The sequence below is a fragment of the Crocodylus porosus genome, unplaced genomic scaffold (assembly GCF_001723895.1).
Source record: "Crocodylus porosus isolate Cpor-Errol unplaced genomic scaffold, CroPor_comp1, whole genome shotgun sequence".
Lineage (NCBI taxonomy): Eukaryota > Metazoa > Chordata > Crocodylia > Crocodylidae > Crocodylus > Crocodylus porosus.
In genome coordinates this window covers 5,499,389-5,521,088 of record NW_017728927.1, presented here as the reverse complement: position 1 = coordinate 5,521,088, position 21,700 = coordinate 5,499,389, and the positions used below count along the sequence as shown (strand labels likewise).

Genomic DNA, 21,700 nt, shown 5'->3' with positions numbered 1-21,700 from the left:
GGCCGGCGCTCACCACCCTCCGCTCCTCCCCGTGGCCAGTCGCTGCTGGAGCTGCACAAGCGGCGGAAGGCGCTGACGGAGCCCGAGGCGCGGTACTACCTGCGGCAAACCATCCTGGGCTGCCAGTACCTGCACGGCAACCGCGTGATTCACCGCGACCTCAAGTTGGGCAACCTGTTCCTCAACGATGACATGGAGGTGAAAATAGGTACGGGGCGTGGGTTCTTCCTGGAGCTGTGGGAGCCCTGCCGTCCCTCCCCGGGTCCCTACACAGGCGTGGTAGCGGGGTGAATCCAGTAGCACGTCCCTCTGCCCAGGAGCAAGCTCTTCCAGGCACTTGAGAGGGGGCTTGGGAGGGTGTTGCTGCAGCCCACGCAGGGGGCTCAGCAGGGCACGCTGTGGCCCTCGACATCCACAGGCGACAGTGGAGCCTGAAGTTAAGCCCCTGCAAGCAAATTCTCTTGTCTGAATCTTTCAGGTGACTTTGGGCTGGCGACCAGGGTAGAGTACGACGGGGAGCGCAAGAAGACCCTGTGTGGGACACCAAACTACATCGCACCCGAAGTGCTGGGCAAGAAGGGGCACAGCTTTGAAGTCGACATCTGGTCCATCGGCTGCATCATGTGAGTTCATGGGATCATGGGGGGAAGGGACCTCGGGAGGCCACGTGTGGTCCAACCCCCTGCTCCAGGCAGGACCAGCCCCAACTACATCCTCCCAGCCAGGGCTTTGTCGACCTGGGTCTTAAACACTCCCGAGGACGGCGACTCCCGGGGAGCCTGTTCAGTGCTTCGCAACCTCCTGAACTTGCTCGCGTGAACCCGTGACAGGCCGCTCTCTCCTCCGCATGCAGGTACACCCTGCTAGTGGGGAAGCCGCCGTTTGAAACCTCCTGCCTAAAAGAGACGTACATCCGTATCAAGAAGAACGAGTACACCATCCCAAAGGTAGGTTGGACCCGTGCACCCTGCGCACGCTTCTGGGAGGGGCCCTGGGTCTCTGGCTCCTCCACTGCTGTCCACCAGCCAAGTCCATCACAGGACAGCTAGCTATATCTTGCCATCCTCAGCTCCTCCGGGCTCGACGGCTCTGTTTGGAGCAGGAAAGCCCTGCGTGTTGGGGGGTTTGGCCCTTCTGCTAGCACAGAAGCACACCGGTCCCTTCCAGCTCCAAGCGGTCCGTCTCCTCTTTCAGCACATCAACCCAGTAGCTGCTAGCCTCATCCAGAAGATGCTGAGGTCGGATCCTGCCACCCGCCCCACCATTGACGAGTTGCTGAACGACGAGTTCTTCACGTCGGGTTACATTCCCGCCCGCCTGCCCACCACCTGTCTCACTGTCCCGCCGAGGTTTTCCATCGCTCCCACTGCCCTCGACGCAAACGGGCGGAAGCCCCTTACTGCACTCAACAAAGGTGGGGCCTGCATGGCAACGGGGGCGGTGTTCGGGGCCTAGAAATGCCAGGAGAGGCCTGGATTACAGTGCGGGGCAAATGGTGTCTGTCCAGGATTAAGAGCAAGCTCCAGCTGACCGCCAGAACCACTAATGAGCTTGCATGGAGGTCTGGGCATCCTGGCAGTCTGGTGCTGCCCTTCCCTCCGCAGGAGCAATAACTGACCCCTTAGTGGAGAGCTCAGCTCCTCAAGCTCTTGTCAGACGGTACGGAGAGGGGCTCGCCTTGGCCCGTGGCACCCTGACAGCACGGGGCAGCCCTCTGCTCTGCCCTGGCTCCTGGCAGTACCGATGCCTGGTTGTTTTGATGCAACTGGCAGCTCTCGTAGCCTCGCTGGGTCAGTGGTGGCAGCACTGGATCCTCGTGTCTCCACGTCTGGAACGCAAGGGAGGGGCTGCCCAGCGCCTGTTGCCCAAAGGGGAGACATGAGCTTCCCTTCCACCAAGGAACTAGCCAGTCTTTCCCAGCCATTGCTAGCAGGATGCAACTCTGCCCTTCGCAAGGCCTGGGTTTTCATGAGGACCCTCCTCAGCTTGAGTTGCGGTAAACGTGGCTCTGGGGAGCAGGCATTGCGCTTGGCCAGGATGGTGAGGGGCAGGACTGTCCGTTCTGCAGGAGACATCTGGTTCCGGCCTCATGGTGGGAGGGGCTCGCTGATGCACAATCGCGTGGACTTCTCCACCTGCCGTCTCCAGCCTTCACACTACTAATGCAGCTTGGCCTGCCCTTCTCCCCCGGCTCAGGACTAGACAGCCCTGCGCTGGAGAAGGTGCCTGAAAAGGAAGAAGAAGCGATGCCGCGGGAGCTGGGAGATGCTGTCGACTGCCACCTTGCCGACATGTTGCAGCAGCTGACTACAGTTAATGCAGCCAAGCCCTCGGAGAGGGTGTTAGTGAGACAAGGTGAGCCCGAGGGAGGTGAAGGGGGGCGTTGAGATGCGGTGGTGTCCTTGTATAATCTTCCCCGTTGACTCGTGGTCCTGATCCAGACCTTCAAGGAGCCTGGCTGAGCTGCACAGGGGCTGTCTGAATGTCAAACCCCGAGGCTGGCTGCCATGGGGGTTTCAGCAAATGCCTTTATCTTACACGTTGCGTCTCTTGCAGAGGAGGCCGAGGATCCCGCCTGCATTCCCATTTTCTGGGTTAGCAAATGGGTGGACTACTCGGATAAGTATGGATTAGGTAAGTGGCTCCTTGGTGTTCTCCTCAGCTCCCTGGTGGAGGGGGGATGCCCTCGAGGGATGCGAGACTTATGTGGGAGTCTGCCAAGGGCAGCCACAAGTTACGTGGCAGGAGTTGCTAGCTCTCAGGCTGTAGCTGTGTAACGTGTCATGCCTGGGTGCTGGTACCACTGAATACAGGGGGAAAATCCACAGCAAGTGGAAGGAGTCGCGACCTAGCGCCAGACCCTTCTTCCAGCCTGGAGCGTGCAGGATCTGATGGCTGCATGCAGCTCGCATTGCCTTGCAGCCAGCATGGGGTAGAGTGCAGGGGTAGCTGGGGCATCTTCTGCACAGGCTGGGGGGGTGAAGACATGCTTGCTGTTGTCATCTCTGGCTGCTTGATGGAGACCCTGCAGCAGGACTTCCCTCCCAGGCCCCTTACAAAGCAGGAACCCACGGCCAAGTGGCTTGGCCAGGAGGGTGCGGTGATGGGGCCCCTCTCCAGGCACGAATGGGCCTCTGGCTTCACTCGCAATGCTGTGTCTGGAGTTCTCATGCTCCCTCCTCAACCCAGGCTACCAGCTGTGTGACAACAGCGTCGGGGTCCTCTTCAATGACTCCACCCGCCTCATCATGTACAACGATGGGGACAGCCTGCAGTACATCGAGCAGAACAGCTCCGAGTCCTACTTCACTGTGAGATCCTATCCATCCGCATTGACCAAGAAGGTGAGTTCCTTTTGGAGACGTGGGTCTAGCGGCAGGAGCGGGGAACCAGCCTCCTGCTAACTGTGGCTTCCCTTCTACCCTTGCTGCGGTGACCCCCACGTTAACGTGAAGAGCCCTGCCCCAGCCAAGACCTCCTGCCACTTTGGCTCCATCAGCCTCTGACTGTCACCTGGAAAGATGATGCCCGTACCCACGTGGCTCCTCCATTGGAGGTCTATATTGAGCAGATTCTTTTTTAGTGCTGCAAGAGTGCTTCAGGAACCAGCCAGGCTGCACAGGGCAGAGCCTAGATGTGCTATGCCTGTGCACTCCTGGCTCCTGGCAGCAGCTTGGGTCCCACTCAGTCAGACCCGGTGCCCTTGGGGTTTTATGGACCTTCTGACACTGGAGGCTCTTTTCAGCTGTGCCGGGACCTGCCCATGCCAAAGTGTAAAGTTATGAATCCAGGACTCCCGAGTACAACTGACCGGTCCTGCCTTGTCCCAGGGGCCATTGCATGCAGGCTGCTGCAGTAGCCAGGCAGCTTGGGCTGGTTCTTCCCTTCTCTGTGGGCCCTTGACCCTTTGCAGTCTTGCTGCCAAGGTAAAAGGAACAGTGGCCAAGAGGCTGGAAGCAGCCTCTGTCCTGGCACCATGCCTCCCCTTGCATTCGTGCCCCTGGCTCACAGAGCTCTCGTCCCTGCTGTAGATAACACTGCTGAAATACTTCCGGAACTACATGAGCGAGCACCTGCTGAAGGCTGGGGCAAACATCACGCCCCGCGAGGGAGACGAGCTCGCTCGCTTGCCCTACCTGCGCGCCTGGTTCCGGACCCGCAGCGCCATCATCCTGCACCTGAGCAACGGCACCGTGCAGATCAACTTCTTCCAGGTGAGGCCATGGCACCTGTGCACGTGAGATCCTGAGCTGCCGGAGACAGGGTGTTACTCTCTCCTGCACATAGCAGCAGCAGGTGACTAAAAACTCAGGCCAGCCCCTGAGCCTCCCTGCCTGTCCGTCCGGCACGGTGTGCTGCCTTGCCATGGGAACGTCTCTTCACTCACTACAGCTTGAGCAGCTGCGATGCTGCCCAGAGCCGACTACCACCGTGGCCTCTCTCTCTCTCCTTACTTCCAACTTGCTGAAATGCTGCAACAGCAACTCTGCATTGATGCCTTGTTCCCTTGGGAGGGAGTGGTGGCCTGCTCAGCCAGCGGGGCTCGGCCTTTTGGCCCCATGGGCTGGATGAGCAGCGTGGGGCTGCTCCATAGGCCAGATCCTGCACAGGGTTGGTGTGTCTGGATTGGGCCCCGCGTGTTTTACCTTTAGCATGCAGGCTCCCCACAGGTCTGGAAACCTGGCAGCGGCGGAGCAGTGACTAATGCTGCCCACTCCCCCACTGCCAAATTCCTTGGAGTCGCCAGAAGCCGTGCAGGCTGCTTGACTCGGCTTCGTAGGCTGGGGCTGAACACCCTTGGGGGGAGAGGGGTACGTGCCCTGGGACTGCCCCTCAGGAGCCCCCCACACTTGGTGCAGCCTCAGCTCAGCCTGGTTTCTCCCTCCGCAGGACCACACCAAGATCATTCTGTGCCCCTTGATGGCAGCCGTCGCCTACATCGATGAGAAGCGGGACTTCCGCACCTACAAGCTCAGCTTGATCGAGGAGCACGGCTGCTGCAAGGAGTTGGCCAGCCGGCTGCGCTACGCCCGCACCATGGTGGAGAAGCTCCTCACTTCCAAATCAGGCTCGACCCGCACAAAGACTTGCGCTTAGGGCCTCACGCTGTGGACTCCACATCTGGGCCAACACCAAGGCCTCTGAGGGGGGTGGGACTTTGCTCCGGCAGCCAGACTACAGGGGTGGGAGCCAGCAGCTCGGGGCTCCGTAACTACCCAACAGTTCGGCTCTGCTCCCCGCCAGCCAGTCGGTTTCTATTAAATGTCTTGTTCTTCCTAACTTGCAACCCCGACTCCTGTACTCTCCGAGAGCAGCCTGCTCCTTCCCCGCCCCGTGCAGAGGGCAGGGCGGAGGCATCATGTAATTTATTTTGTTTCTGGGCTTCCCTTCCCCCCCCATGGTGCCTGTTGGGTGTTCAAGGCGCGCACGGGCAGGGTCCGAGCGAAGCAATCGGCTTTTTAACGTTGGAGCTAGTCTGCTTCCCATTAAACTACTTTTGTATATGATGTCTCGATTAAAAATTGTTTTGTTGCAGCCCCGTTCTCTCCTGCTCCTGCCTTGCGTCTAGTCCCCCTGCCTGGCAGGGCTGCTGGTGGGGACCCTGGTTTGTAGCCCAGGGCAGAAGTATCCTGCAGCCCTGCAAGGCTGAGGCTGCTTTGCAAGGTAACGGGTTCATGGAAGCAGAGCGGCCTTAGTTCCCTGCTGCTGCCCGGGTCCCAGTGGCAGAGATCAGGGGGCTTAGCCGAAGGCCCTGGGGCCCTCCCAGCCTTACCTAAGCTCAGCTCCAACTGTCTAGGGCAGCTTAGCCGTTCCCTGTAGGCATGGTGTCCTGACGCGGGCCGACCCTACCTGCAGGGCAAAGCAGAAACACCCCTGCTGGTTACTAAGCAGGAACAATCCTCTTAGGCCCTTCAAAATAGATGGGGCTTGTGCAGGGCTGGGTCCTGCTGCCAATGTCCTCTGCCTGCCCAAAAGCTACCCCTGCCAGGGCCTGAACCGCCCCGCAAGCTCCCCTGGCCCCAGTGCCCAGAGTACCTGGCCCTGCACAGTCGGGGACAAGCATGGAGCAGGTGCTGGAAGCCCAAAGGGTGAAGCCCTTTCAACAGGTATGGGGAACTAGTGAACTCTCTCCCTTGGGGGGATGCAGGCCGCCTCTTATTTAGTGAGACACCTTCCCTGGCTGGAACAAGCTCAGCAATCCCTGAGCTGTGACAGCAGGTCCTAAGTAAGCACAATGTTGGCATCTGGTCCAGCCTCGGGAGGGCGCTTCACCTGCGGAGACGGCAGGTAGATGCCAGCCATGCTGCTGGGGCTCGGCAAGACCAGCGTTTCCCCCAAGGAGCCTCGCTTCTGTCCTCAAACAACCAGGGAGACCCGTGACAGGATGGAGACCATTTTCCACCGTGGAAAATGCTTCTCAGTCAGGCACAACAGCCCGGGGGTGGGAGCAGGTGCATGGGCTCTAGTGGAGCATTACTAACATCCCACTTCCACTGATCTCCCTGATTCTGGCACTAGGGCTCTAGTGTTTTTAATGGGTGCATGTAAATGCAGGACAGCTTAGTAAATACTCCAGGCAGAGAAGGCCTCAACCAGCACGAGTGCCTAGTGCTTCTGGCCAGATCTGTTCCCCATTTTACCTAGATGAACTTTCAAATCTTTTATTTACAACATTGTATATAAAATATTCTCTGCCATATAAAATGCTCTGTAAGTACAGCAGGTACAAACCCCACACCCAGAGAAAAACCACAATCAAACATACAAAACCATCACCCAAAGAAAGAGAAAAGTGCGTGGGGACAGCAGGGACCGTGGTGCATTTAGACCCGGCAGTGTCAGCTGCAGGAGCAAGGGATGTCTACAAGCTGCGGGATGTCAGGTCTCGAGGAGGCAGCTGACATCAGGCCAGTTCTGAGACTCCACAGAAATGGGGCTGCGCTCTCAGGCTCTGGGGAATAGGAGCGCCCATGGGGGCATTTCTGGGTCTGTCTGACTGTAATGTGCCAGGGAAGTGGAAGGCCCCAGCAGCCTCTTCCCGCTCTTACTGTTCTTCAAACACAGCACTTCCCACCCTCGTGGAAACCCGTTGCCTGTGAGTCAGCGCAGGAGTCCTGGCCTGGCAGAGACTGCTCGCTTGCTGCCTCGGGGAATAAAACAGGAAACACAGTAAACATTGCACTGGCAGTGCTCTCTCGGGAAGGGTCAAGTTCCACTTCTTGATTGGATGCTGGAGAGATGCCAGAGCAAGAGCAGCCACGAAGATGTCTCGCAGCCAGGAGGTCTTGAGCAGCTGATGCCCAGAGGCCTGCTGAGCCCAGGGAGGGTTTTCTGCCAGGGAACTGCTCTGCAAACAGCTGCAGCCCTGTGACTATCAGGAGACACTGCTGCATCAGCCAGAAGACACATGAGCAAAGGCACAGACAGACAGACCCGGGCACTTGGCCCTGAAGGGAGCAAATGCCACCAAGAAATTGGCTGTCTCAGACTGCTCTCATAGGTGCAGGGGGCTGTGCTGCATCCCATGCTTATGCTCCAGGGACAGGCCTCTGGGAGGGGCAAGAAAATAAACTAAAAGTGGTTTTGGGTTAAAAAATAGTAAAAGCCTCTGGCCACCAGCCTGCAGGCACTGACTCACGCTACCCACAGTCATCCTCTGGCCTGGACTGTCCAGTGCCACCCAGCTTAAAATCACATTTTGTTTCAGATAAAAGCTTCCCAGACCTTGCCCTGATGCACATGTGCTTGTGTATGGACTCTTGCAGATGAGCTTGCCCTGGAGCTACTTCATCCAGGGTCCGAGCCCAAAGATGGCACAGCCCTGGCTGCAGCCTGCTCATGGCTCTCCGCCCTTTGATATGCATGCTCCTCGCTTCCAAGAATGCACCTGGATTGGCTCTGGGATTAGGATCAACAGGTGGAGGGAGAGACCCAGAGGGACCAGTGGCATCCAATCCATCCCGCTGCTGTCTAGGCCCAGGGAGGTGCCGGCGTTGCTGTTCTTCAAGCCAAGTCCTGACAGAACCAGCACCCAGATGCCAGGGAGCTCAGCAAGAGTCCTGCCAAGGTGAAGGGCCCAGCCCCTGCCTCAAGTCAAACCCAGTCCTCCTCCAGCCTCTGGGACCCGGACACCTGCCTGGCGCAGGGTTGAAGAGCAGATGCAAGAGGGCCTGCAGGACTAGCTCCGGGGCTTGGCAATGAGTCCCATGCCAGCACTGGCCCCATCCTGGGCAGTTACATGACAGGCTGCAGATCACTGGGCCTGTCAATACAATGGACTGCTGCACTGTGAGTGCATGAGCCTCAAAGCCAGGGCTCCTTTGTGTGCCCACAAATGAAACCTGGAGCAAGTGCCTTGGAAAAAGGTGTGGAGAACCGGTCAGGACCCAGCTCTCCCAGCCAGGAGCCTCAGGGAAAGCCCCTCAAGTCCCCACCACAGGGACGGCAGGCAGTGGCAGTGGCAGGGAGATGCCGTCCAGCCCAGCTTGGGGAAGCGGCAGGGACAGCAAGCAGTGCTGCTAGTTGTGCTACATCCTGCAGAAACCTCTGTGCTGAAAGGATTAAACTAGGGCACGTGCTGGGCAACAGCTATCTGGTAGGAGCCTCAGCCCGGCAGGCTCCCCCCTACCAGGCTGATGAGATGCTGCTGGGCAGCGCAAGCCTCCAAGTCAGTCCTGACCCAGCAGCAGCTTCTCCGCTCATTTCCCAGGGTCTCCCACCTCCTGGTAGTAGTAGGAGTGGAAGAGCCTCTCCCCAGCACAGATCCGCATGGCCGTGTGCGTGTGCAGCAGCAGCCTGGGGAAGCGGGAGGTGAAGTACTGAACAAAGTCGTCAGGAACAGCCCCCAGTGTCTCCTGGACGTCTGCTGGCAGCTCGTGGTAGTGGTGCTTCTGCACAAGAGAGAGCAAGAGGACGGGTTTACCCATGGCCCGAGCCCCGGGGCCCTGACCTGCAGCAGGGAGGAGGGTTGGGGGCAGTACCTTGTTTCTCATGGCCCGCAGGAGGTCGCGCACAGAGCTGCCCTTGTATGAACGAAACTTCCTCAAGTCTAGAAACACCAAGAGACTGAATGAGACCTCCTCTAAGACCAGGAGTGGACAGCATGTCCTGGGGGGAGGCAGCTGGGGCACTCGAAAGCAGGCAAGACACAGCTACAGGGACCCTGGTCTCATTGAATTCCAGTGGCCCGAAGTGACTGAGCTCACTGCCCCGAGCAGGATGAGTGCTGGAAAACTCCAAGCACCTGCTTGTGCCTGGAAAGCCCCAAGCACCCATAGTGCCTTTGCAGAAGGCAGGTCCCCCATTCAGCATCAGGCACAGGGCCTGGTGTGTGAGCCATTACCTGTCTGCAGCGGGACAGAGATGTGCATCCTCCAGCTCATCCTCACCACCGCACGGCCCTCGGCCTCCAAGGCAGTGACAATGGGCCCCTCGGCAGGCTCTCTCTCTATCCGGTCGCTGACGTCCTGAAGAGCAGAGAGAGCAGCTCAGAGGTCATCCCTGTGTGGGCCAGAGCCCCCATCCTGCTGTGCTTATGGGCTGCAGGTGTCTAGCTAAGTCTGCTTGTCACTGGGGAGCTGATGGGTGACGGCGGTGGAAGCAAAAACTGCCAGAGCAAAACTGTCACGAGTGAGAGGTTGACAGGCTGTGCCCCATCACTGGGGAGCCTGGGGGTGCCTTCCACACTTGCCTGAAAGCCTGTGGGTGCCGTAGCCCCTGTGCTCTGCAGCTGGCCAGGCCTGCCCTTCATTTAAGAAAAAGCTCTGGGCAGTGCGGCCTCCCCGGGGGTTACTGCTATTATATATCCAGCCTACTCCACGCTGCTCTCACGTCTGTTCAAGGCTCCTGCAGATTTCCATCCAGACAAGACAAGGGGGCAGAGGCTGGGGCAGGCAAGGGCCAGTTTGGGGACAGTTGAGCAGAAAGGCAGGGAAGCAGCTGGGAATCAAGGGGCCACAGGAACAGCACAGTTCTGTAAATGGGATCAGCAGCCAAACAGTTCATGAAACCAACCTCTTTGGTTTCTTTAATCTTTGAGCTCTGAACCGATTCTCAGGGCTTTTGTTTCAAGCCACCTGCAGCCTGGGAAAGGCAGCCCCACGCTGGTCGTGCATCATCTGGGTCATCAAAAGGGGTAGGAACTGGGCTTGGGCTTGCCTCAAATGACTCCTTGCTCAGCCCCTGGAGTGAAATCCAAGCCCAAGCATGACAGCAAGCACAGGGCACGAGGCCCACTGAGAGGCTCTAGGCTCGGGGAGATCACTATGCAGTTTGTATTTTGACAAAATGCTCCAGAGCTGGGTTTGGAAGAGGGGGACGGGGTCGCTGGGATCTATCCTGTCAGACAGGCCAGTGGCCTCTCACCTGGAAGAACTGCAGCTGCTTCTCCCGGCTCCAGAAGAAGGGGTGCATGAGGACCAGGGAGGCCGAGGGGCGGTCCTGGGGCTCACTGCTGATCATTGCCGAAATCAGCTCCCGCGCCACGATGTTGTCTTGGATGCAAAAGAAAACACAGAGAGCAGGTGATGAAGGCCACGGAGAAGGGAAGGAGCCACCCCAACCTTCCGTCCCTCAGCCCTGGCCCCTCTACCCAGGGTGGGTTCCCAGAGAGGGAACGTGCACCCACAGGGCTGGGTGCCAGAGCTCTGACCCAACAGCACCCTGCACCAGAACCAAGCCTGTCTGTGGCTTCGAAGCTCCCCATGTCCCTTCCCAGCAGCATGGAACAGAGGAAACAGTCCATCACCCTGCGAGGAGCATGCTGGAAACCCCCCTGCTTGAGCCATTTGCTGCCACAGAGATTCTCCTGCAGGGAATAACCCAGCCCTGGCCAGCAAGGAAGAGACTGTGAGGACCCCAAAGTCTTTCCTGTGTTTCAAGGCTCTGGATCTCCAGCCTCAGGGCCTCTGAAAAGCTGCCTGCAGCTAAGGCACAGGACCAGGCTCCACTACTGACTCCCTATGGGACTTTGGTCAGGTCCCTTCCACTTCTTTGGCCTCAGGTTCCTGACCTGTAAAATGGGGTTAGCAGTGCATACCTGGCCCAAGGGCTTGTGAGGCTGGAAAAAATCCCCACTTGCAATATGACTCAAGAGCCTTGGATGGAAAGTGCCAGTGAAGGGGCTGGTCCTAACAGGGAGCTGTAAATGGGGCAATGCCCATGGAGCAGGGTCCTACCGTGAGTGTCCTCCAGCAGACATGTCAGCAGGTACATGCCTGACAGGATGTTGGCCTGGCGCCGCAGACTGTCCCCAAAGGGATGCCGCCCCCCCGACACCACGTAGTAGAATACGCAGCCGGCTGAGAAGATGTCCACTGCACATGTCTGTAAAACACGACCGCGAAGGTCAGAGCCACTGGGTGCTGGGGCAAGGGACCCTTCCCACCCCCCCAGCTCCACCGCCAAATGCAAGCCCCTGATAGCAAGCTGCATTTAGCCTGGCAGCTGCTCTTCCTTCCAGCTACAAAAGTTATGCCCTGATCCGTACGTGGAGCCCTGTGGCCTGGGGCAAGAGGCAGCTGGGCAGAAGTGGGGGGTTAGCCACATGTGGGGTGGAGCTGTGGGGTGCAGCTGCTCACTCACGGGGTTCTCCTTGGGGTCCTCTCGCAGTAGCTCGGGCGCGATCCAGCCCTCGGTGCCCGGGATGCCGGAGCGGAGGCTGAAGCTGTGCCGGCCGCCCTGCAGCTTCTTGCAAAGACCGAAATCCGAGAGGATGGCCCGGATCTGCCCTTGGCTGTTGGGGGCCGAGATCAGGATGTTGCACGGCTTCAGGTCCCGGTGAACTGGAAAGGAAGAGCCCACAGAGCCAGCTGGAGCTTCCCACAGGGGCTGCTGCATAGCAGCAGGACCAGAGCCTCGGACCGAGGGGCAGCTGCCAGCTGCACCCAGGCCACAGCAGCCTCAGGCCCACAGCCCTCTGGGTCCCACCCTTCCACTGAGATTTAAGGCCTGCCATACATCAACTGCTGGAACCGAGTGGGCTGAACGGAGCCCGTCACCTGGGCAAGACGCTTCCCTTACCGATGTGGAGGGCATGGAGGTGGGCCAGGCCTGACATGGTCTGATGCAGTAAAGTCACGGGGTCCAGGCTGCGCCGGTCAAAGCTGGGGTTCTCCACGTACTAATGCACACACCGAGAGAGAGCAAATGGGAAACTCCCCAACCAGTACACTGGAGGCCTTGTCTCCCTGCAGCCCAAAGCCACCTCATTTCCAGTGTTGAGCCCAGCCAGAGTCTGGGGTCTGGTTGCCCTGCAGAGACCTCTGCACACACTCATCCGCCAGGAGCTGCCTTGCGGGGCATCTCGGGGCAGGGCTGCGGGCTCACCTCCTGCAGCGTGGCAGAGCAGAGCTCGATGGCGATGTAATGGAACTGCTTGTCCTTCTCCGTGCAGAAATAGCGCACGACGTTAGGGTGCTCGTCCGACTCCCGCAGCAGCTGGACCTCCCGGTCCACTAGGTAGAAGCACTCGGGCAGCAGGCGCTTCACAGCCACATCACGGCTGTCAAACCGGCCCCTGGGGTGTGGGAGAGAGGCTGTGAGCTCCACTGCCTGTGACCCAGGGGCCTGGCACAGAGGACAGCTCAGCACCATGGAGGCTGCAAGATGACCCAGCCCTTAGCTCCCCTGCACGGACAGCCCGAGTGACTGCAGAAGCCATGGCCCTGGCTGAGGTCTCCCCCATGCATAGCAGGGATTGCTTGAGCCTCTACAGGAAGTCCCTTTGCACTGGACAGAGCAAGGCCTGGGAGAACTTCTGGGCGTCAGACCAGGCCCCAGCAATCACAGCACAGTGCAGGCTTCCTGCAATGCGCCTCAGTGCCAGCCCAGAAGCGTTCTCCACCTTGGCCGCGACTGCCCATCAGGGCCAGCGCATGCCAGGCATATGTGATGGGTGCCCATCCATGCACCTGTGTGGGCCTGGCCCGTGCCAGCGAGGTCCCATGGGATTGTGCTAGGCTAGGCATTTGCAACTCATTGCCCCAGGCAGGATGGTCAGTGTCTCCGAGCTGGGCAGAGCCTGAGCAAAGCGAGGCACCAGGGAGCACCGCTCACCTGAAGACAAACGTGCCCCCCGCGCCGTGGCCCAGCACTTCCTTAGGGTTAAAGGAAACCTTTCCGACCGTGATCACATCCGGTGCCATGTCTGTGGGGACAGCTCACACAGGGTGAAAGTCACAAGAGATCCCCTGTGCCATGTGTGTCCAGAGTCCCCACCCACTGCCCACTATCCATCACACACGATCACCTGCCACCCTCGGTCTTTGCAATCCCCTTCCTAATCCCTGGGCTCATCAAGCACCAGCTTCCTGTACTGCTGGTCACCCTGCAAGGGAGAGCCTTCCCCGCTGCTGCCCTCCCTGCCTCACATGGCAACACTTCTGCCATCCCCTCTCGCCAACTCTGCCAAGTCTCAGGAAGACATGACTCCCCCTCTATGCGGCACTGGTCAGGCCGCAGCTGGAGTACTGCATCCAGTTCTGGGCGCCACACTTCAAGAGGGATGTGGACAACATGGAGGGTCCAGGACGGCCACCCGCATGATCAGGCAGGGCAGGCCCTACAAGGGGAGGTGACGGGACCTGAGCCTGTTCAGCCTCCACAAGAGAAGGCTGAGGGGGAATCTAGTGGCCTGCTACAAACTAGTCAGCGGGGACCAGCAGGCATTGGGGGTCCCTGTTCCCCCGAGCACTGCCAGGAGTGACTAGGAATAACAGTCACAAGCTGGCAGAGGGGAGATTCAGACTAGACATCAGGAGGCGCGACTTCACGGTCAGGGTGGCTAGGATCTGGAACCAACTTCCAAGCGAAGTGGTGCTGGCTCCTACCCTGGGGGACTTTAAGACAAGGCTAGACAATCACCTTGCTGGGGTCGTTTGACCCCAGTACTCTTTCCTGCCATGGCAGGGGGTTGGACTTGATGATCTGCTCAGGTCCCTTCCGACCCTACTAACTATGAAACTATGAAGAATTTCTTTACTATCCGACCCCCCAAGGTCTGGAACAGCCTGTCATCAGAGATGGTTCAAGCACCAACATTGAACACCTTCAAGAGTAAATTGGATGCTTATCTTGCTGGGATCCTATGACCCCAGCTGACTTCCTGCCCTTTGGGGTGGGGGGCTGGACTCGATTATCTTCCGAGGTTCCTTCCAGCCCTAATGTCTATGAAATCTATGAAATCTATGACCCTGCCCCAATCTCCACAGCACTGTGCTGCCTTAGTGCCCCTTCCAGCATCCCCCTCTCCATGCTCCCAGGATGTGACATCCTACCCCATGCACCCCAGATCCTGCACCCTGTTGCCCCCAACACAGACCTTCAGCAGCCTCAGCCATGGGCAGACCCTGGAAGACCATCCCATTGGCCAGGTCACTCTGCACAGAGGAGGGACCAGAGCTCTGGGATGACTGCGATGCCATCTCCTGGGTCCCGCTTGCTGACTCCTTGGGCGCCGGCTGGAGATTCTCCCCAGAGACCCGGCCTGGGGACAGCAGCTCCTCCAGCCGCTGCTCCAGCTGCTGCTGCTGCTGCTGCGCCTTGTGCTGCTCCCACTGCACCTGGGACACAAGGCAAGGACATTACCATCCCGAGAGCTGCCAGGCCACAGCACCCTCTGCCCCTGCCATGGTGGGTCCTTCCATGGCAAGACACCGCAGCAGCGAGGGACCCGAGCGCACACTTCCCTCCTGCAGCAACTGGCAGCGCTGGGGCAAGGAAGGGCTGGGATGGGAGCAGCCGGGGATGCAGGAAGGCATGACTGAGCCACGGTGGAGCTGCCTGTCAGCTGCTATGCTAGGGTTGTACTGGGCACCATGACATCCAGGACTTGGCCTGGACCAGGGCAAGCAGAGCTCAGGGAGGATGTCTAACCCCAGCCAGCGGGAAGTCAGCTCAGCCAGGCCCCGAGCCTGCAGGAGAAGGGCTGTAGCATGCACTCACCCGGAGAAAGAGGAACAGGATCCCACCGCCCAGAAGGATGGTAGCAACACCCACACCCACGAGGTCCCCGCTGCCCGACTCTGGGTAGATCTTGGTCTGCTCTGGCTGGCTGGCGTCCAAGTGGAAGCGCCCCTCGCTGCCTCTGCCAACTGGATCCTCCATGCTCTCTGGGGTCAGGAACTGCAAAGCAACGGCAGGGCACAGGGGTTACCCCAACAGACCCCTTGATAGTCGTGCTCTGGGGGCCTTTCCCTGCAGCCACCCCATGTGCTGGGCCACAGTCCTGCTCCCACCCCACTGGCCATCCCCACTTCGGCCCCACCAGGCTGGGACACCAGCCCATACCATTCCCACCCCTTCGGGTAGCCCAGGATTGCTGTATGACACTCGCCTCATCAAACAGAGTCCTGGCCGGGGAGCTCTTGGGGATAATGGCTTCCGTTGTCTTCCTCAGCATCTCTGGAAAGGTCCTCAGCATTGTGGTATGGACCACGGGAGGCAGCTCGTGGTGCCCTGAAGGGCAAAGGAGGAGAAAGCTACACTGATCTGCGGTTGTCCCTTGGGCTGGCAGCCTGCTCTGGGCTGAACTGTGGCAGGCTGGGGCCCAGGCACACAGCATGTGACTCTCAGTGTTTGTCCTGACAGGGACACGAAGGGAATCCCAGCAGCATCTTGCTGGCTCCACCCCAGGGATGTGCAAGGGATCGCAAAGATCCCCTGGGAGGTGGGGGCTTAGCTGCTGGTGCTCAGCCCACAGTGGGGAAGTTAACCCCTCCAGATGTCTTTGCTGGCACCGGGGCCCTGGCTTCCATGCATGTGTCCTCATGCACTGACCTGCTGTGGTGCACAAACACGGCCAGATTTCCATGTGCACTGGTGCATGTCAGCTCATTCTGATCGTGCACATGGAGCTGCCAAGAGTGCAAACACGCCTGCTCGCCCAGGTGCCTCCCCCACTCTGCACTTGCAAACCTGGACGCTCACTTGTCTGTGCATTCGTGAGCTGCTCGCCGCTGGGACTGCCCCCTACTTTGTTCCCCCACCACAGCAGCCACTTCTGGTGAGGGGCAGGGATGGGGTGAAGCGCCCCCCCAGGAAGGGGGCCCCAGAAAGTGCTTCGCAGCCCAGGTGCTAGTCACAGCGGGTGCAAGGCAGGTTGCCTCGTCACAGAGAGGGTCACCCATCACCGGCTCCCGTTCTACCCGCTGGGGGCCCTCACCTATGAGGAGCCACTGGTTGTGCAGGGAGGAGGTGCTGCCCTGTGGGTACTTGACGTCTGTGCTGGGGGTGATCTCACACTCGCCAGATTCTCTCATTGTCACATCGTCCGTGGTGGGGCCGTCAATCCGAGCCAGCGTGATCCCCTGGGGCTGGGCAGCGAAGCATCGCGGTAAGCATTGGGCAGTGGGGATGTGGCCTCAGCCTGCCAGCCAGGGGCATTCAGGGACAGATGGTGAACTCACCACAAGCGCCACACTCTCGTGGACCAGGGAGGTCAGGGCGTAGAAGCTGGCCGCATACTTCCCTATGTAGAGCGTTGGCCTATGGGAGAGACAGGATCAGCGCCCAAGTCTACGGCACAGCTAGGACCCACCGAGGCATCAACCCCTGAACCGCAGCCAGACTAGCTTAGGAGAAGTGGGGGCCACCGCTGTGGTCAGCTGCTCCCCAGGCAGAAGGGGCTGCAAAAGCAGGTGCTTGATCTCGGCTCAAACCCCAACGCCAGCACGTTCCCTGGGAGCTGCTGTCCTCCAGGCCCAAGAGCAACAGCTCCACCCCACCCAGCTCCAGGGGGTAGCCATGTGCTGCCACCATCCCAGGACATGCCACTCCTGTCACAGCCTGGGCTGCCCCGAGACACGCACAGCAGCTGGGTCTTAGTGGAAGAGAAGTCCTTCGCAGATGGGTAGTTCCACTTGAGGCGGATGTCCTGCGAGTGGAAGGTCAGGTACCGCATTGTCTCCATGGCCACGTTGAGGTAGGGCACACGCCGGAGGCTGTCCTGGTGCCATGTGTAGATCCCCACTACAGGGGAGCCGTAGTTCTGCATCCACAGCATCTCACCGCTCTCCTTGTCCAGGGTCACCACCAGGCCATCGCCGCTTGAGGAGAAGTGGGCCATTTCTGGGGAGACACGCCGGGCAGGTGGGACTACTGTATCTCTAGGATGCTCTACCCTGAGCTCCCTGCATCCAGGCTGGGCTTGCTGCCCATGGCTACAGCTGGTTTAAGACCTGGGTGCATGCAGGCAGCTATCCATCACCCTGTGTAGACTCCCTAAAACAGACTCACCACTCTGGCCTCTGGATCCATGGGGCTATTTTCCAAGACAGACCAGCTACTCTTCCAGCCAAGCAGGGCTGGACACAGCTTGGAAAGCCGGTCAGCTGGCAGGGGCTCACACGGCCCTTTGCTGCCTCCCCCATCCTTACCTATCCAGCGAGCTCTGGACCCAAATGCTGATGTGCACCACTGCTCCCACCCCGAGGGATGCTGGGGAAAATGGCCCCTCAAAGCAGCACTGACTACATGGGACCCCCTCCATGCACAGGGCACCATTCCTCGACAGAGAAGCTGGCAGGGCAGCACAATGCAGCAGGAAGCCTGGACCCGTGCACGCCACCACTCACTGTAATCGTAGGCCTCATCCAGGACGGGCGCAGAGTAGTCGGAGTAGGTGGCATTCCAGCGCAGCTCCCGCGACTTGGTGTCGTACATGGTGATGACATACTCTGGGGACAGAGCAGCGGCTGCAGCTCGTGGCACTGCTCAGACCTTGGCGAGGGCCAGGGGGATGGGGACGGGGTGCCCAGTGCCTGGGTAACTGCCCTGGAGGGGACCCTCCTGCAACGTGTCCCAACAAGACAGTCTGTGCAGACACCCCAGAGCAGGACCGGGGTCTCTCAGCATTGGGAGGCTGCAGGCACAGCTCCCTTCTCTCTCAGGAAACGAAGCTTCTCCAGCCCCTGCTGTTTCTAATGGCCACAGAACGAACCCTGCACGAGGATGGATGGGTGCCCTGCACGGCACAGGGACAGGCCCTCGGGCTTGGCACTGGGCTTGGGACAGCCAGATGCGCAGACGGGGGTTGTGGCTTACGGGTGCGGCCAATGTAGAGGAGCGGGGTGGAGGGGCAAAGGCCATCCCAGGCTTCTGTCGACAGTGTTGTCTGCTTCTCCCCGGACTTGGGGTCCACAACGAACCACGTGTCCTGCTTCTTCCCTGGGAAAGCAGGAATGCCTATCAGTCAGTCTCCAGGACCTGACAGCCCTCCCTCACCGGCTCCCACCCACCAACCACTCCTCCCTATCCCCCTGCACCTGCAAGACGCCCCCTTCCCAGGCGTCATGTCCCAAGACCCCCTGGCAGAGTCAGCGCACTCAAACTCAGTTCAGGCTGGTTCTCTCCTGCACAGGGTTACTCCCTTCCAACAGCAGCTGCCCTGGAGCTGTCTATGGCTCAGGGCCTGGGGACAAGACGGGAAGTGCTGCCTGATTCCCAGAGCAGTCTTCCCCCGCCCCTGCACATGGCTGCTGCTTGTACCTGTGTAGAGGACCCCATCTGAACTGCGGCACGGAGATGACTGGACCAGCTCCGGGATGGTGAATGGGAGCTTCTGTAGCAGACAGAGGGAACAGCACTCTGTGAACAGCACAGGGCCAAGAAAACCAGCCAGGCATGCTGCTGCCCACCGCCCGGACTCCCTGCACAGGGGGCTTCTCTCACACTGACCCCATGACCATGGGGCACATGAGCATTCAGGTTGGGGCTGATCAGCCAGAGCAGGCCAAGGAGGCCCAGCTGCCTCTGCCACCCCCTACAGTGGTGCTGGACAGGCAGGAGTTGTCCAGAGCTCTTGGCTCTTCCAGTGGAGCCCTGTCCTGTTTGCAGCCACCCCCCTCCCAGCAGCACCAGGGGGACAGGGCCATGGCTCATTGGCAGCAGCCCCTTGCAAGGCAGTACTGACCATCAAGCCTTCCTTGTTCTTGCCTCCCAGGATGTAGAGGCTGCCATCGTTGGGGTCTGGGAGAAACGCTGGCCTGGGAGAAGGAGAAGAGAGTGATGTGCTGGCAGTGAAGGAGCTCACTCTGAGCACCGTCTGCACCCTCCGTTCAGTGCAGGAGATGCTGTTACTACCTCACCGGCAGGTGAAGCAGCCAGGACTGCTTGGGGAGAAGAGTCAGGCCAGAGAACATCCCTAAAAGCCACCGAGGCCTGGACAGTTGACTGGGGGCAGGGGGCTGTCCAGACATGCGCTGGAGAGCTGAGAATCGTCCACAAAACACAGGCCCCTCCCCGGGGCAGGGAGCTGCTCTGCAGAGAGGGCAGACTCCTGGACATGGTCCCAGCTCCTGCCCAGCCAGTGCCCACCTCCTCTCTCTCAAGCTCCACTAGCTAGCTCTGCCAATTCAACGCAGGTTCACCGGGACTCGAGGGCTGTCAGCACCGCTGCTCTGAGAACAGCAAAGCAGCACGAATTGCAGAGCCTTATCTGTGCTCGGGTGCCTGCCGGCAAAGCACCCCTGGTGCTGGCTCAACAGAGGCACTTGAGAGGTGTGGTGTAGGACTGGGAGCCCCTGGCTCCTCATTCTGTACTGCCCCAGGAGAAGGAAGTCCTTGCGAAGGCAAAGCCCCCAGGCAGGTTGAGTTGTGCTGGGCCGGGGAGAGACACTTACTCTGCCACATACACCGGGACCTGAAGAATGGGATCTGAAAGAAAGTGCAAAGCAGACACGTCAGCACCTCCCCGACGGCCCGGTCGCAGGGGCCACGTGGCGGCCTGGGCTGTTTGCAGTCGCATGGTGCATTCATGTATCTATTTGCATGTCAGCCCGGAGCAGCCACAGCTGCTCAAACACGTCCCTGGTGTCATGCTCCAGTGTTTGGGGAAGTCCCCTGATCAGCTCAGCTCCTGCCCTCTTTAGCTAGCAGGAGGGACTGTGGGATGGTGAACCCCATCTCTGTGGTCAGTACCAATCCCAGGGGCCCCAGCCCCAAGATAACAGGCTGCAGCACTGGTGCTCACCATCTTTCAAGGTCCACTTAATGTCGCCTGTCTTCTTACTCACAGCGTGAAGGTTTCCATCGAGGGTGGATACAAAGAGCAGTGTTTCTGGGACTGTCACCGAGCTGCCAGCGAGGCACTGAGGGCACAAAAGCAGTACACGTGACACAGGGGCAGGCTTGGGACCGGCTGCTTGTCCACCCAGGACAGCAACATCCATCTAAGGGCTGCACCAGCTATATCCCCAGCCACCTTTGAGCGGCACATCTCCTAACTCGAGCATGCCCCCGGGAAAGAGCCCAAGTGGCCCCACCAGCCCCAGGATGAGGAAATGAGGCGAGCAGGTAGAGGTGATCCCACCGCACACCGCAATCCCATCCAGGGTCACAAGCGAAGCAGAGACAAGGCAGGGACTGCAAGGAAAACCCTGGGGAAGGGACTAGACATTTCGTGGAGCTGGATTTGCTGAGAGCACCTTCAAGTCCAAGGCTCTCAAAGCCCTTTCCCAAACTCAGCAAAAGTAGCTGGCAAGTGTCCCGTGACGCGAGTCAGTCTCATTATCCCTGTGTTACAGGTGAAGGACCTGAAGCCATTTGCCCAGGATCCCACGGAGCTGCCACAGCAGGCCCACCAGAAGGTCGTGTCTCCCGTCACGTGCTTGGAGAACCAGGCTGCTCTCCCCCTCTGGGACTGGGGATGAGACTTTGGGGCAGCTGCCGTCCCCATGGAGAGCACTGGGTGCTCTGCTCCTACCTCCTCCAAACTGATTCAAAACAAGAATCAAACCATGGCCTACCCTCAGCCTCGACTCCCTCCTCTGAAGCTACTAACGATTGCGTCACCGTCTTCCCAAGGATTATTAGGCTGTTAACAAATCCCTGGCCTAATTCCAGTTTGCGTATTTATGTTCCACCTGCCAAACGTCTCTCTGCAGGTATGGCTGGATGCAGGGCTCCTCCCGTCACAGCAGCTGCATGGAGCTGTTGTTGAACAGCATCAACATCCTCCAAAAAGGCAGCTGCTTTCAGTGGGCAAAGCGTTTGCATGCACAGACTGCTGAATTTGTATTTGCATCTATTCATAGCAGAGCGCTGGCAAATCACACGCTGGGCTGAACCCCAACGCCCCTTTGTTTGTTGCCCTCCTGATCAACCTGTTAAACCAGACTGGTGATTCCCCGCCGGGCCGCGATACCCTGGGGTGCCCCGAGACCCTTCGAGGGTGCCGCAGGATCCAATGCCCGCGCTGCGGGCGTGCAAACAGGAGTCACAAGATACACCCAGAGTTCAAATAAAACTTGTGTCATAAATCCCTGGCCCTGCTCCGAGCTTTGCACCAGGAGGAGCGGTCGAGTATCTCTCCGCAGCCGAAGCAGGAATGAAAGCGAGGAGCTGGCACGGCCTCGGGGCGCCGGGTCTGACCAGGCCGCGACCGCTCGGACACAGGGACGCGCTACCGCTGAGGAGAGCCGGCTCGGCCGGGCCCGGGGTGAAGGACGAGCGCGGCGCCGGGGTCGAGCCCAGCGGCTCCGGCCCCTCCCGGAAGCGAACCGCCCGGGCGAGTTTCCCTGTCAGAAACGCCCGCGACGCCGGCCGGGCCTCGGCAGCGCCGACCCCGCTGACCCCTCGTCGCGATGGCAACGGCCCACCTGGCGGGAAGGAGCTGCGACATCCGCGTGCGCCAGTCGCCCGGCGCCAGCTCAGCGGCCGCGCCCCGTCGGCAAACAGCACCGCGCCGCCCCGGGGCCGGCGC

The 21,700-nt window shown here is 59.7% G+C and overlaps 2 protein-coding genes across 4 annotated transcripts; one reads left to right on the top strand and one right to left on the bottom strand.

The window, feature by feature from the left end:
• Window positions 1-12: 12 nt before the first annotated feature.
• PLK1 (polo like kinase 1) lies at window positions 13-5,507 on the top strand (the record flags this gene model as incomplete). Its single annotated transcript, XM_019542123.1, has 9 exons — window positions 13-208; window positions 479-623; window positions 854-947; window positions 1,195-1,414; window positions 2,197-2,355; window positions 2,557-2,634; window positions 3,190-3,344; window positions 4,032-4,214; window positions 4,891-5,507. Coding segments are annotated over 9 exons (1,437 nt in total), but the record flags the coding sequence as incomplete, so codon positions are not given.
• A 1,139-nt stretch (window positions 5,508-6,646) lies between these two features.
• Window positions 6,647-20,192, bottom strand: ERN2 (endoplasmic reticulum to nucleus signaling 2). 3 transcript variants are annotated; one of them, XM_019541826.1, is made up of 21 exons: window positions 19,970-20,192; window positions 19,620-19,653; window positions 18,911-18,983; window positions 18,487-18,559; window positions 18,043-18,165; window positions 17,574-17,675; window positions 16,809-17,067; window positions 16,407-16,485; window positions 16,163-16,313; window positions 15,335-15,456; window positions 14,944-15,123; window positions 14,321-14,561; window positions 13,057-13,147; window positions 12,328-12,517; window positions 12,022-12,121; window positions 11,584-11,783; window positions 11,178-11,325; window positions 10,366-10,493; window positions 9,390-9,467; window positions 7,235-7,385; window positions 6,647-7,144 (listed from the first exon to the last, which is right to left on the bottom strand). In XM_019541826.1, the coding sequence occupies exons 1-21, from the start codon at window positions 20,166-20,168 to the stop codon at window positions 7,056-7,058; spliced, it is 2,811 nt and encodes a 936-aa protein (XP_019397371.1). In that variant the 5' UTR covers window positions 20,169-20,192; the 3' UTR covers window positions 6,647-7,055. The 3 variants fall into 3 exon arrangements, with proteins under 3 accessions (XP_019397371.1, XP_019397370.1, XP_019397368.1); XM_019541825.1 differs by lacking the exons at window positions 6,647-7,144; window positions 7,235-7,385 and adding exons at window positions 8,002-8,891; window positions 8,982-9,049 and having other exon boundaries at window positions 9,344-9,467; window positions 14,321-14,555; window positions 19,970-20,185; XM_019541823.1 differs by lacking the exons at window positions 6,647-7,144; window positions 7,235-7,385 and adding exons at window positions 8,002-8,891; window positions 8,982-9,049 and having other exon boundaries at window positions 9,344-9,467; window positions 19,970-20,184.
• Between the last annotated feature and the right edge of the window lie 1,508 nt (window positions 20,193-21,700).

Bases quoted from the DNA above. Each gene is read 5' to 3' on its own strand.
- ERN2 (XM_019541823.1), bottom strand. From the start codon at position 20,168: ATGGATGTTGCTGTCCTGGGTGGACAAGCAGCCGGTCCCAAGCCTGCC. The intron at 12,122-12,327 runs GTGAGCCCGCAG...TGTGTGCATTAG, and splicing joins GCTCTGCCACGCTGCAGGAG to TACGTGGAGAACCCCAGCTT. The intron at 11,784-12,021 runs GTAAGGGAAGCG...CTTCCTTTCCAG, and splicing joins CCTCCATGCCCTCCACATCG to TTCACCGGGACCTGAAGCCG.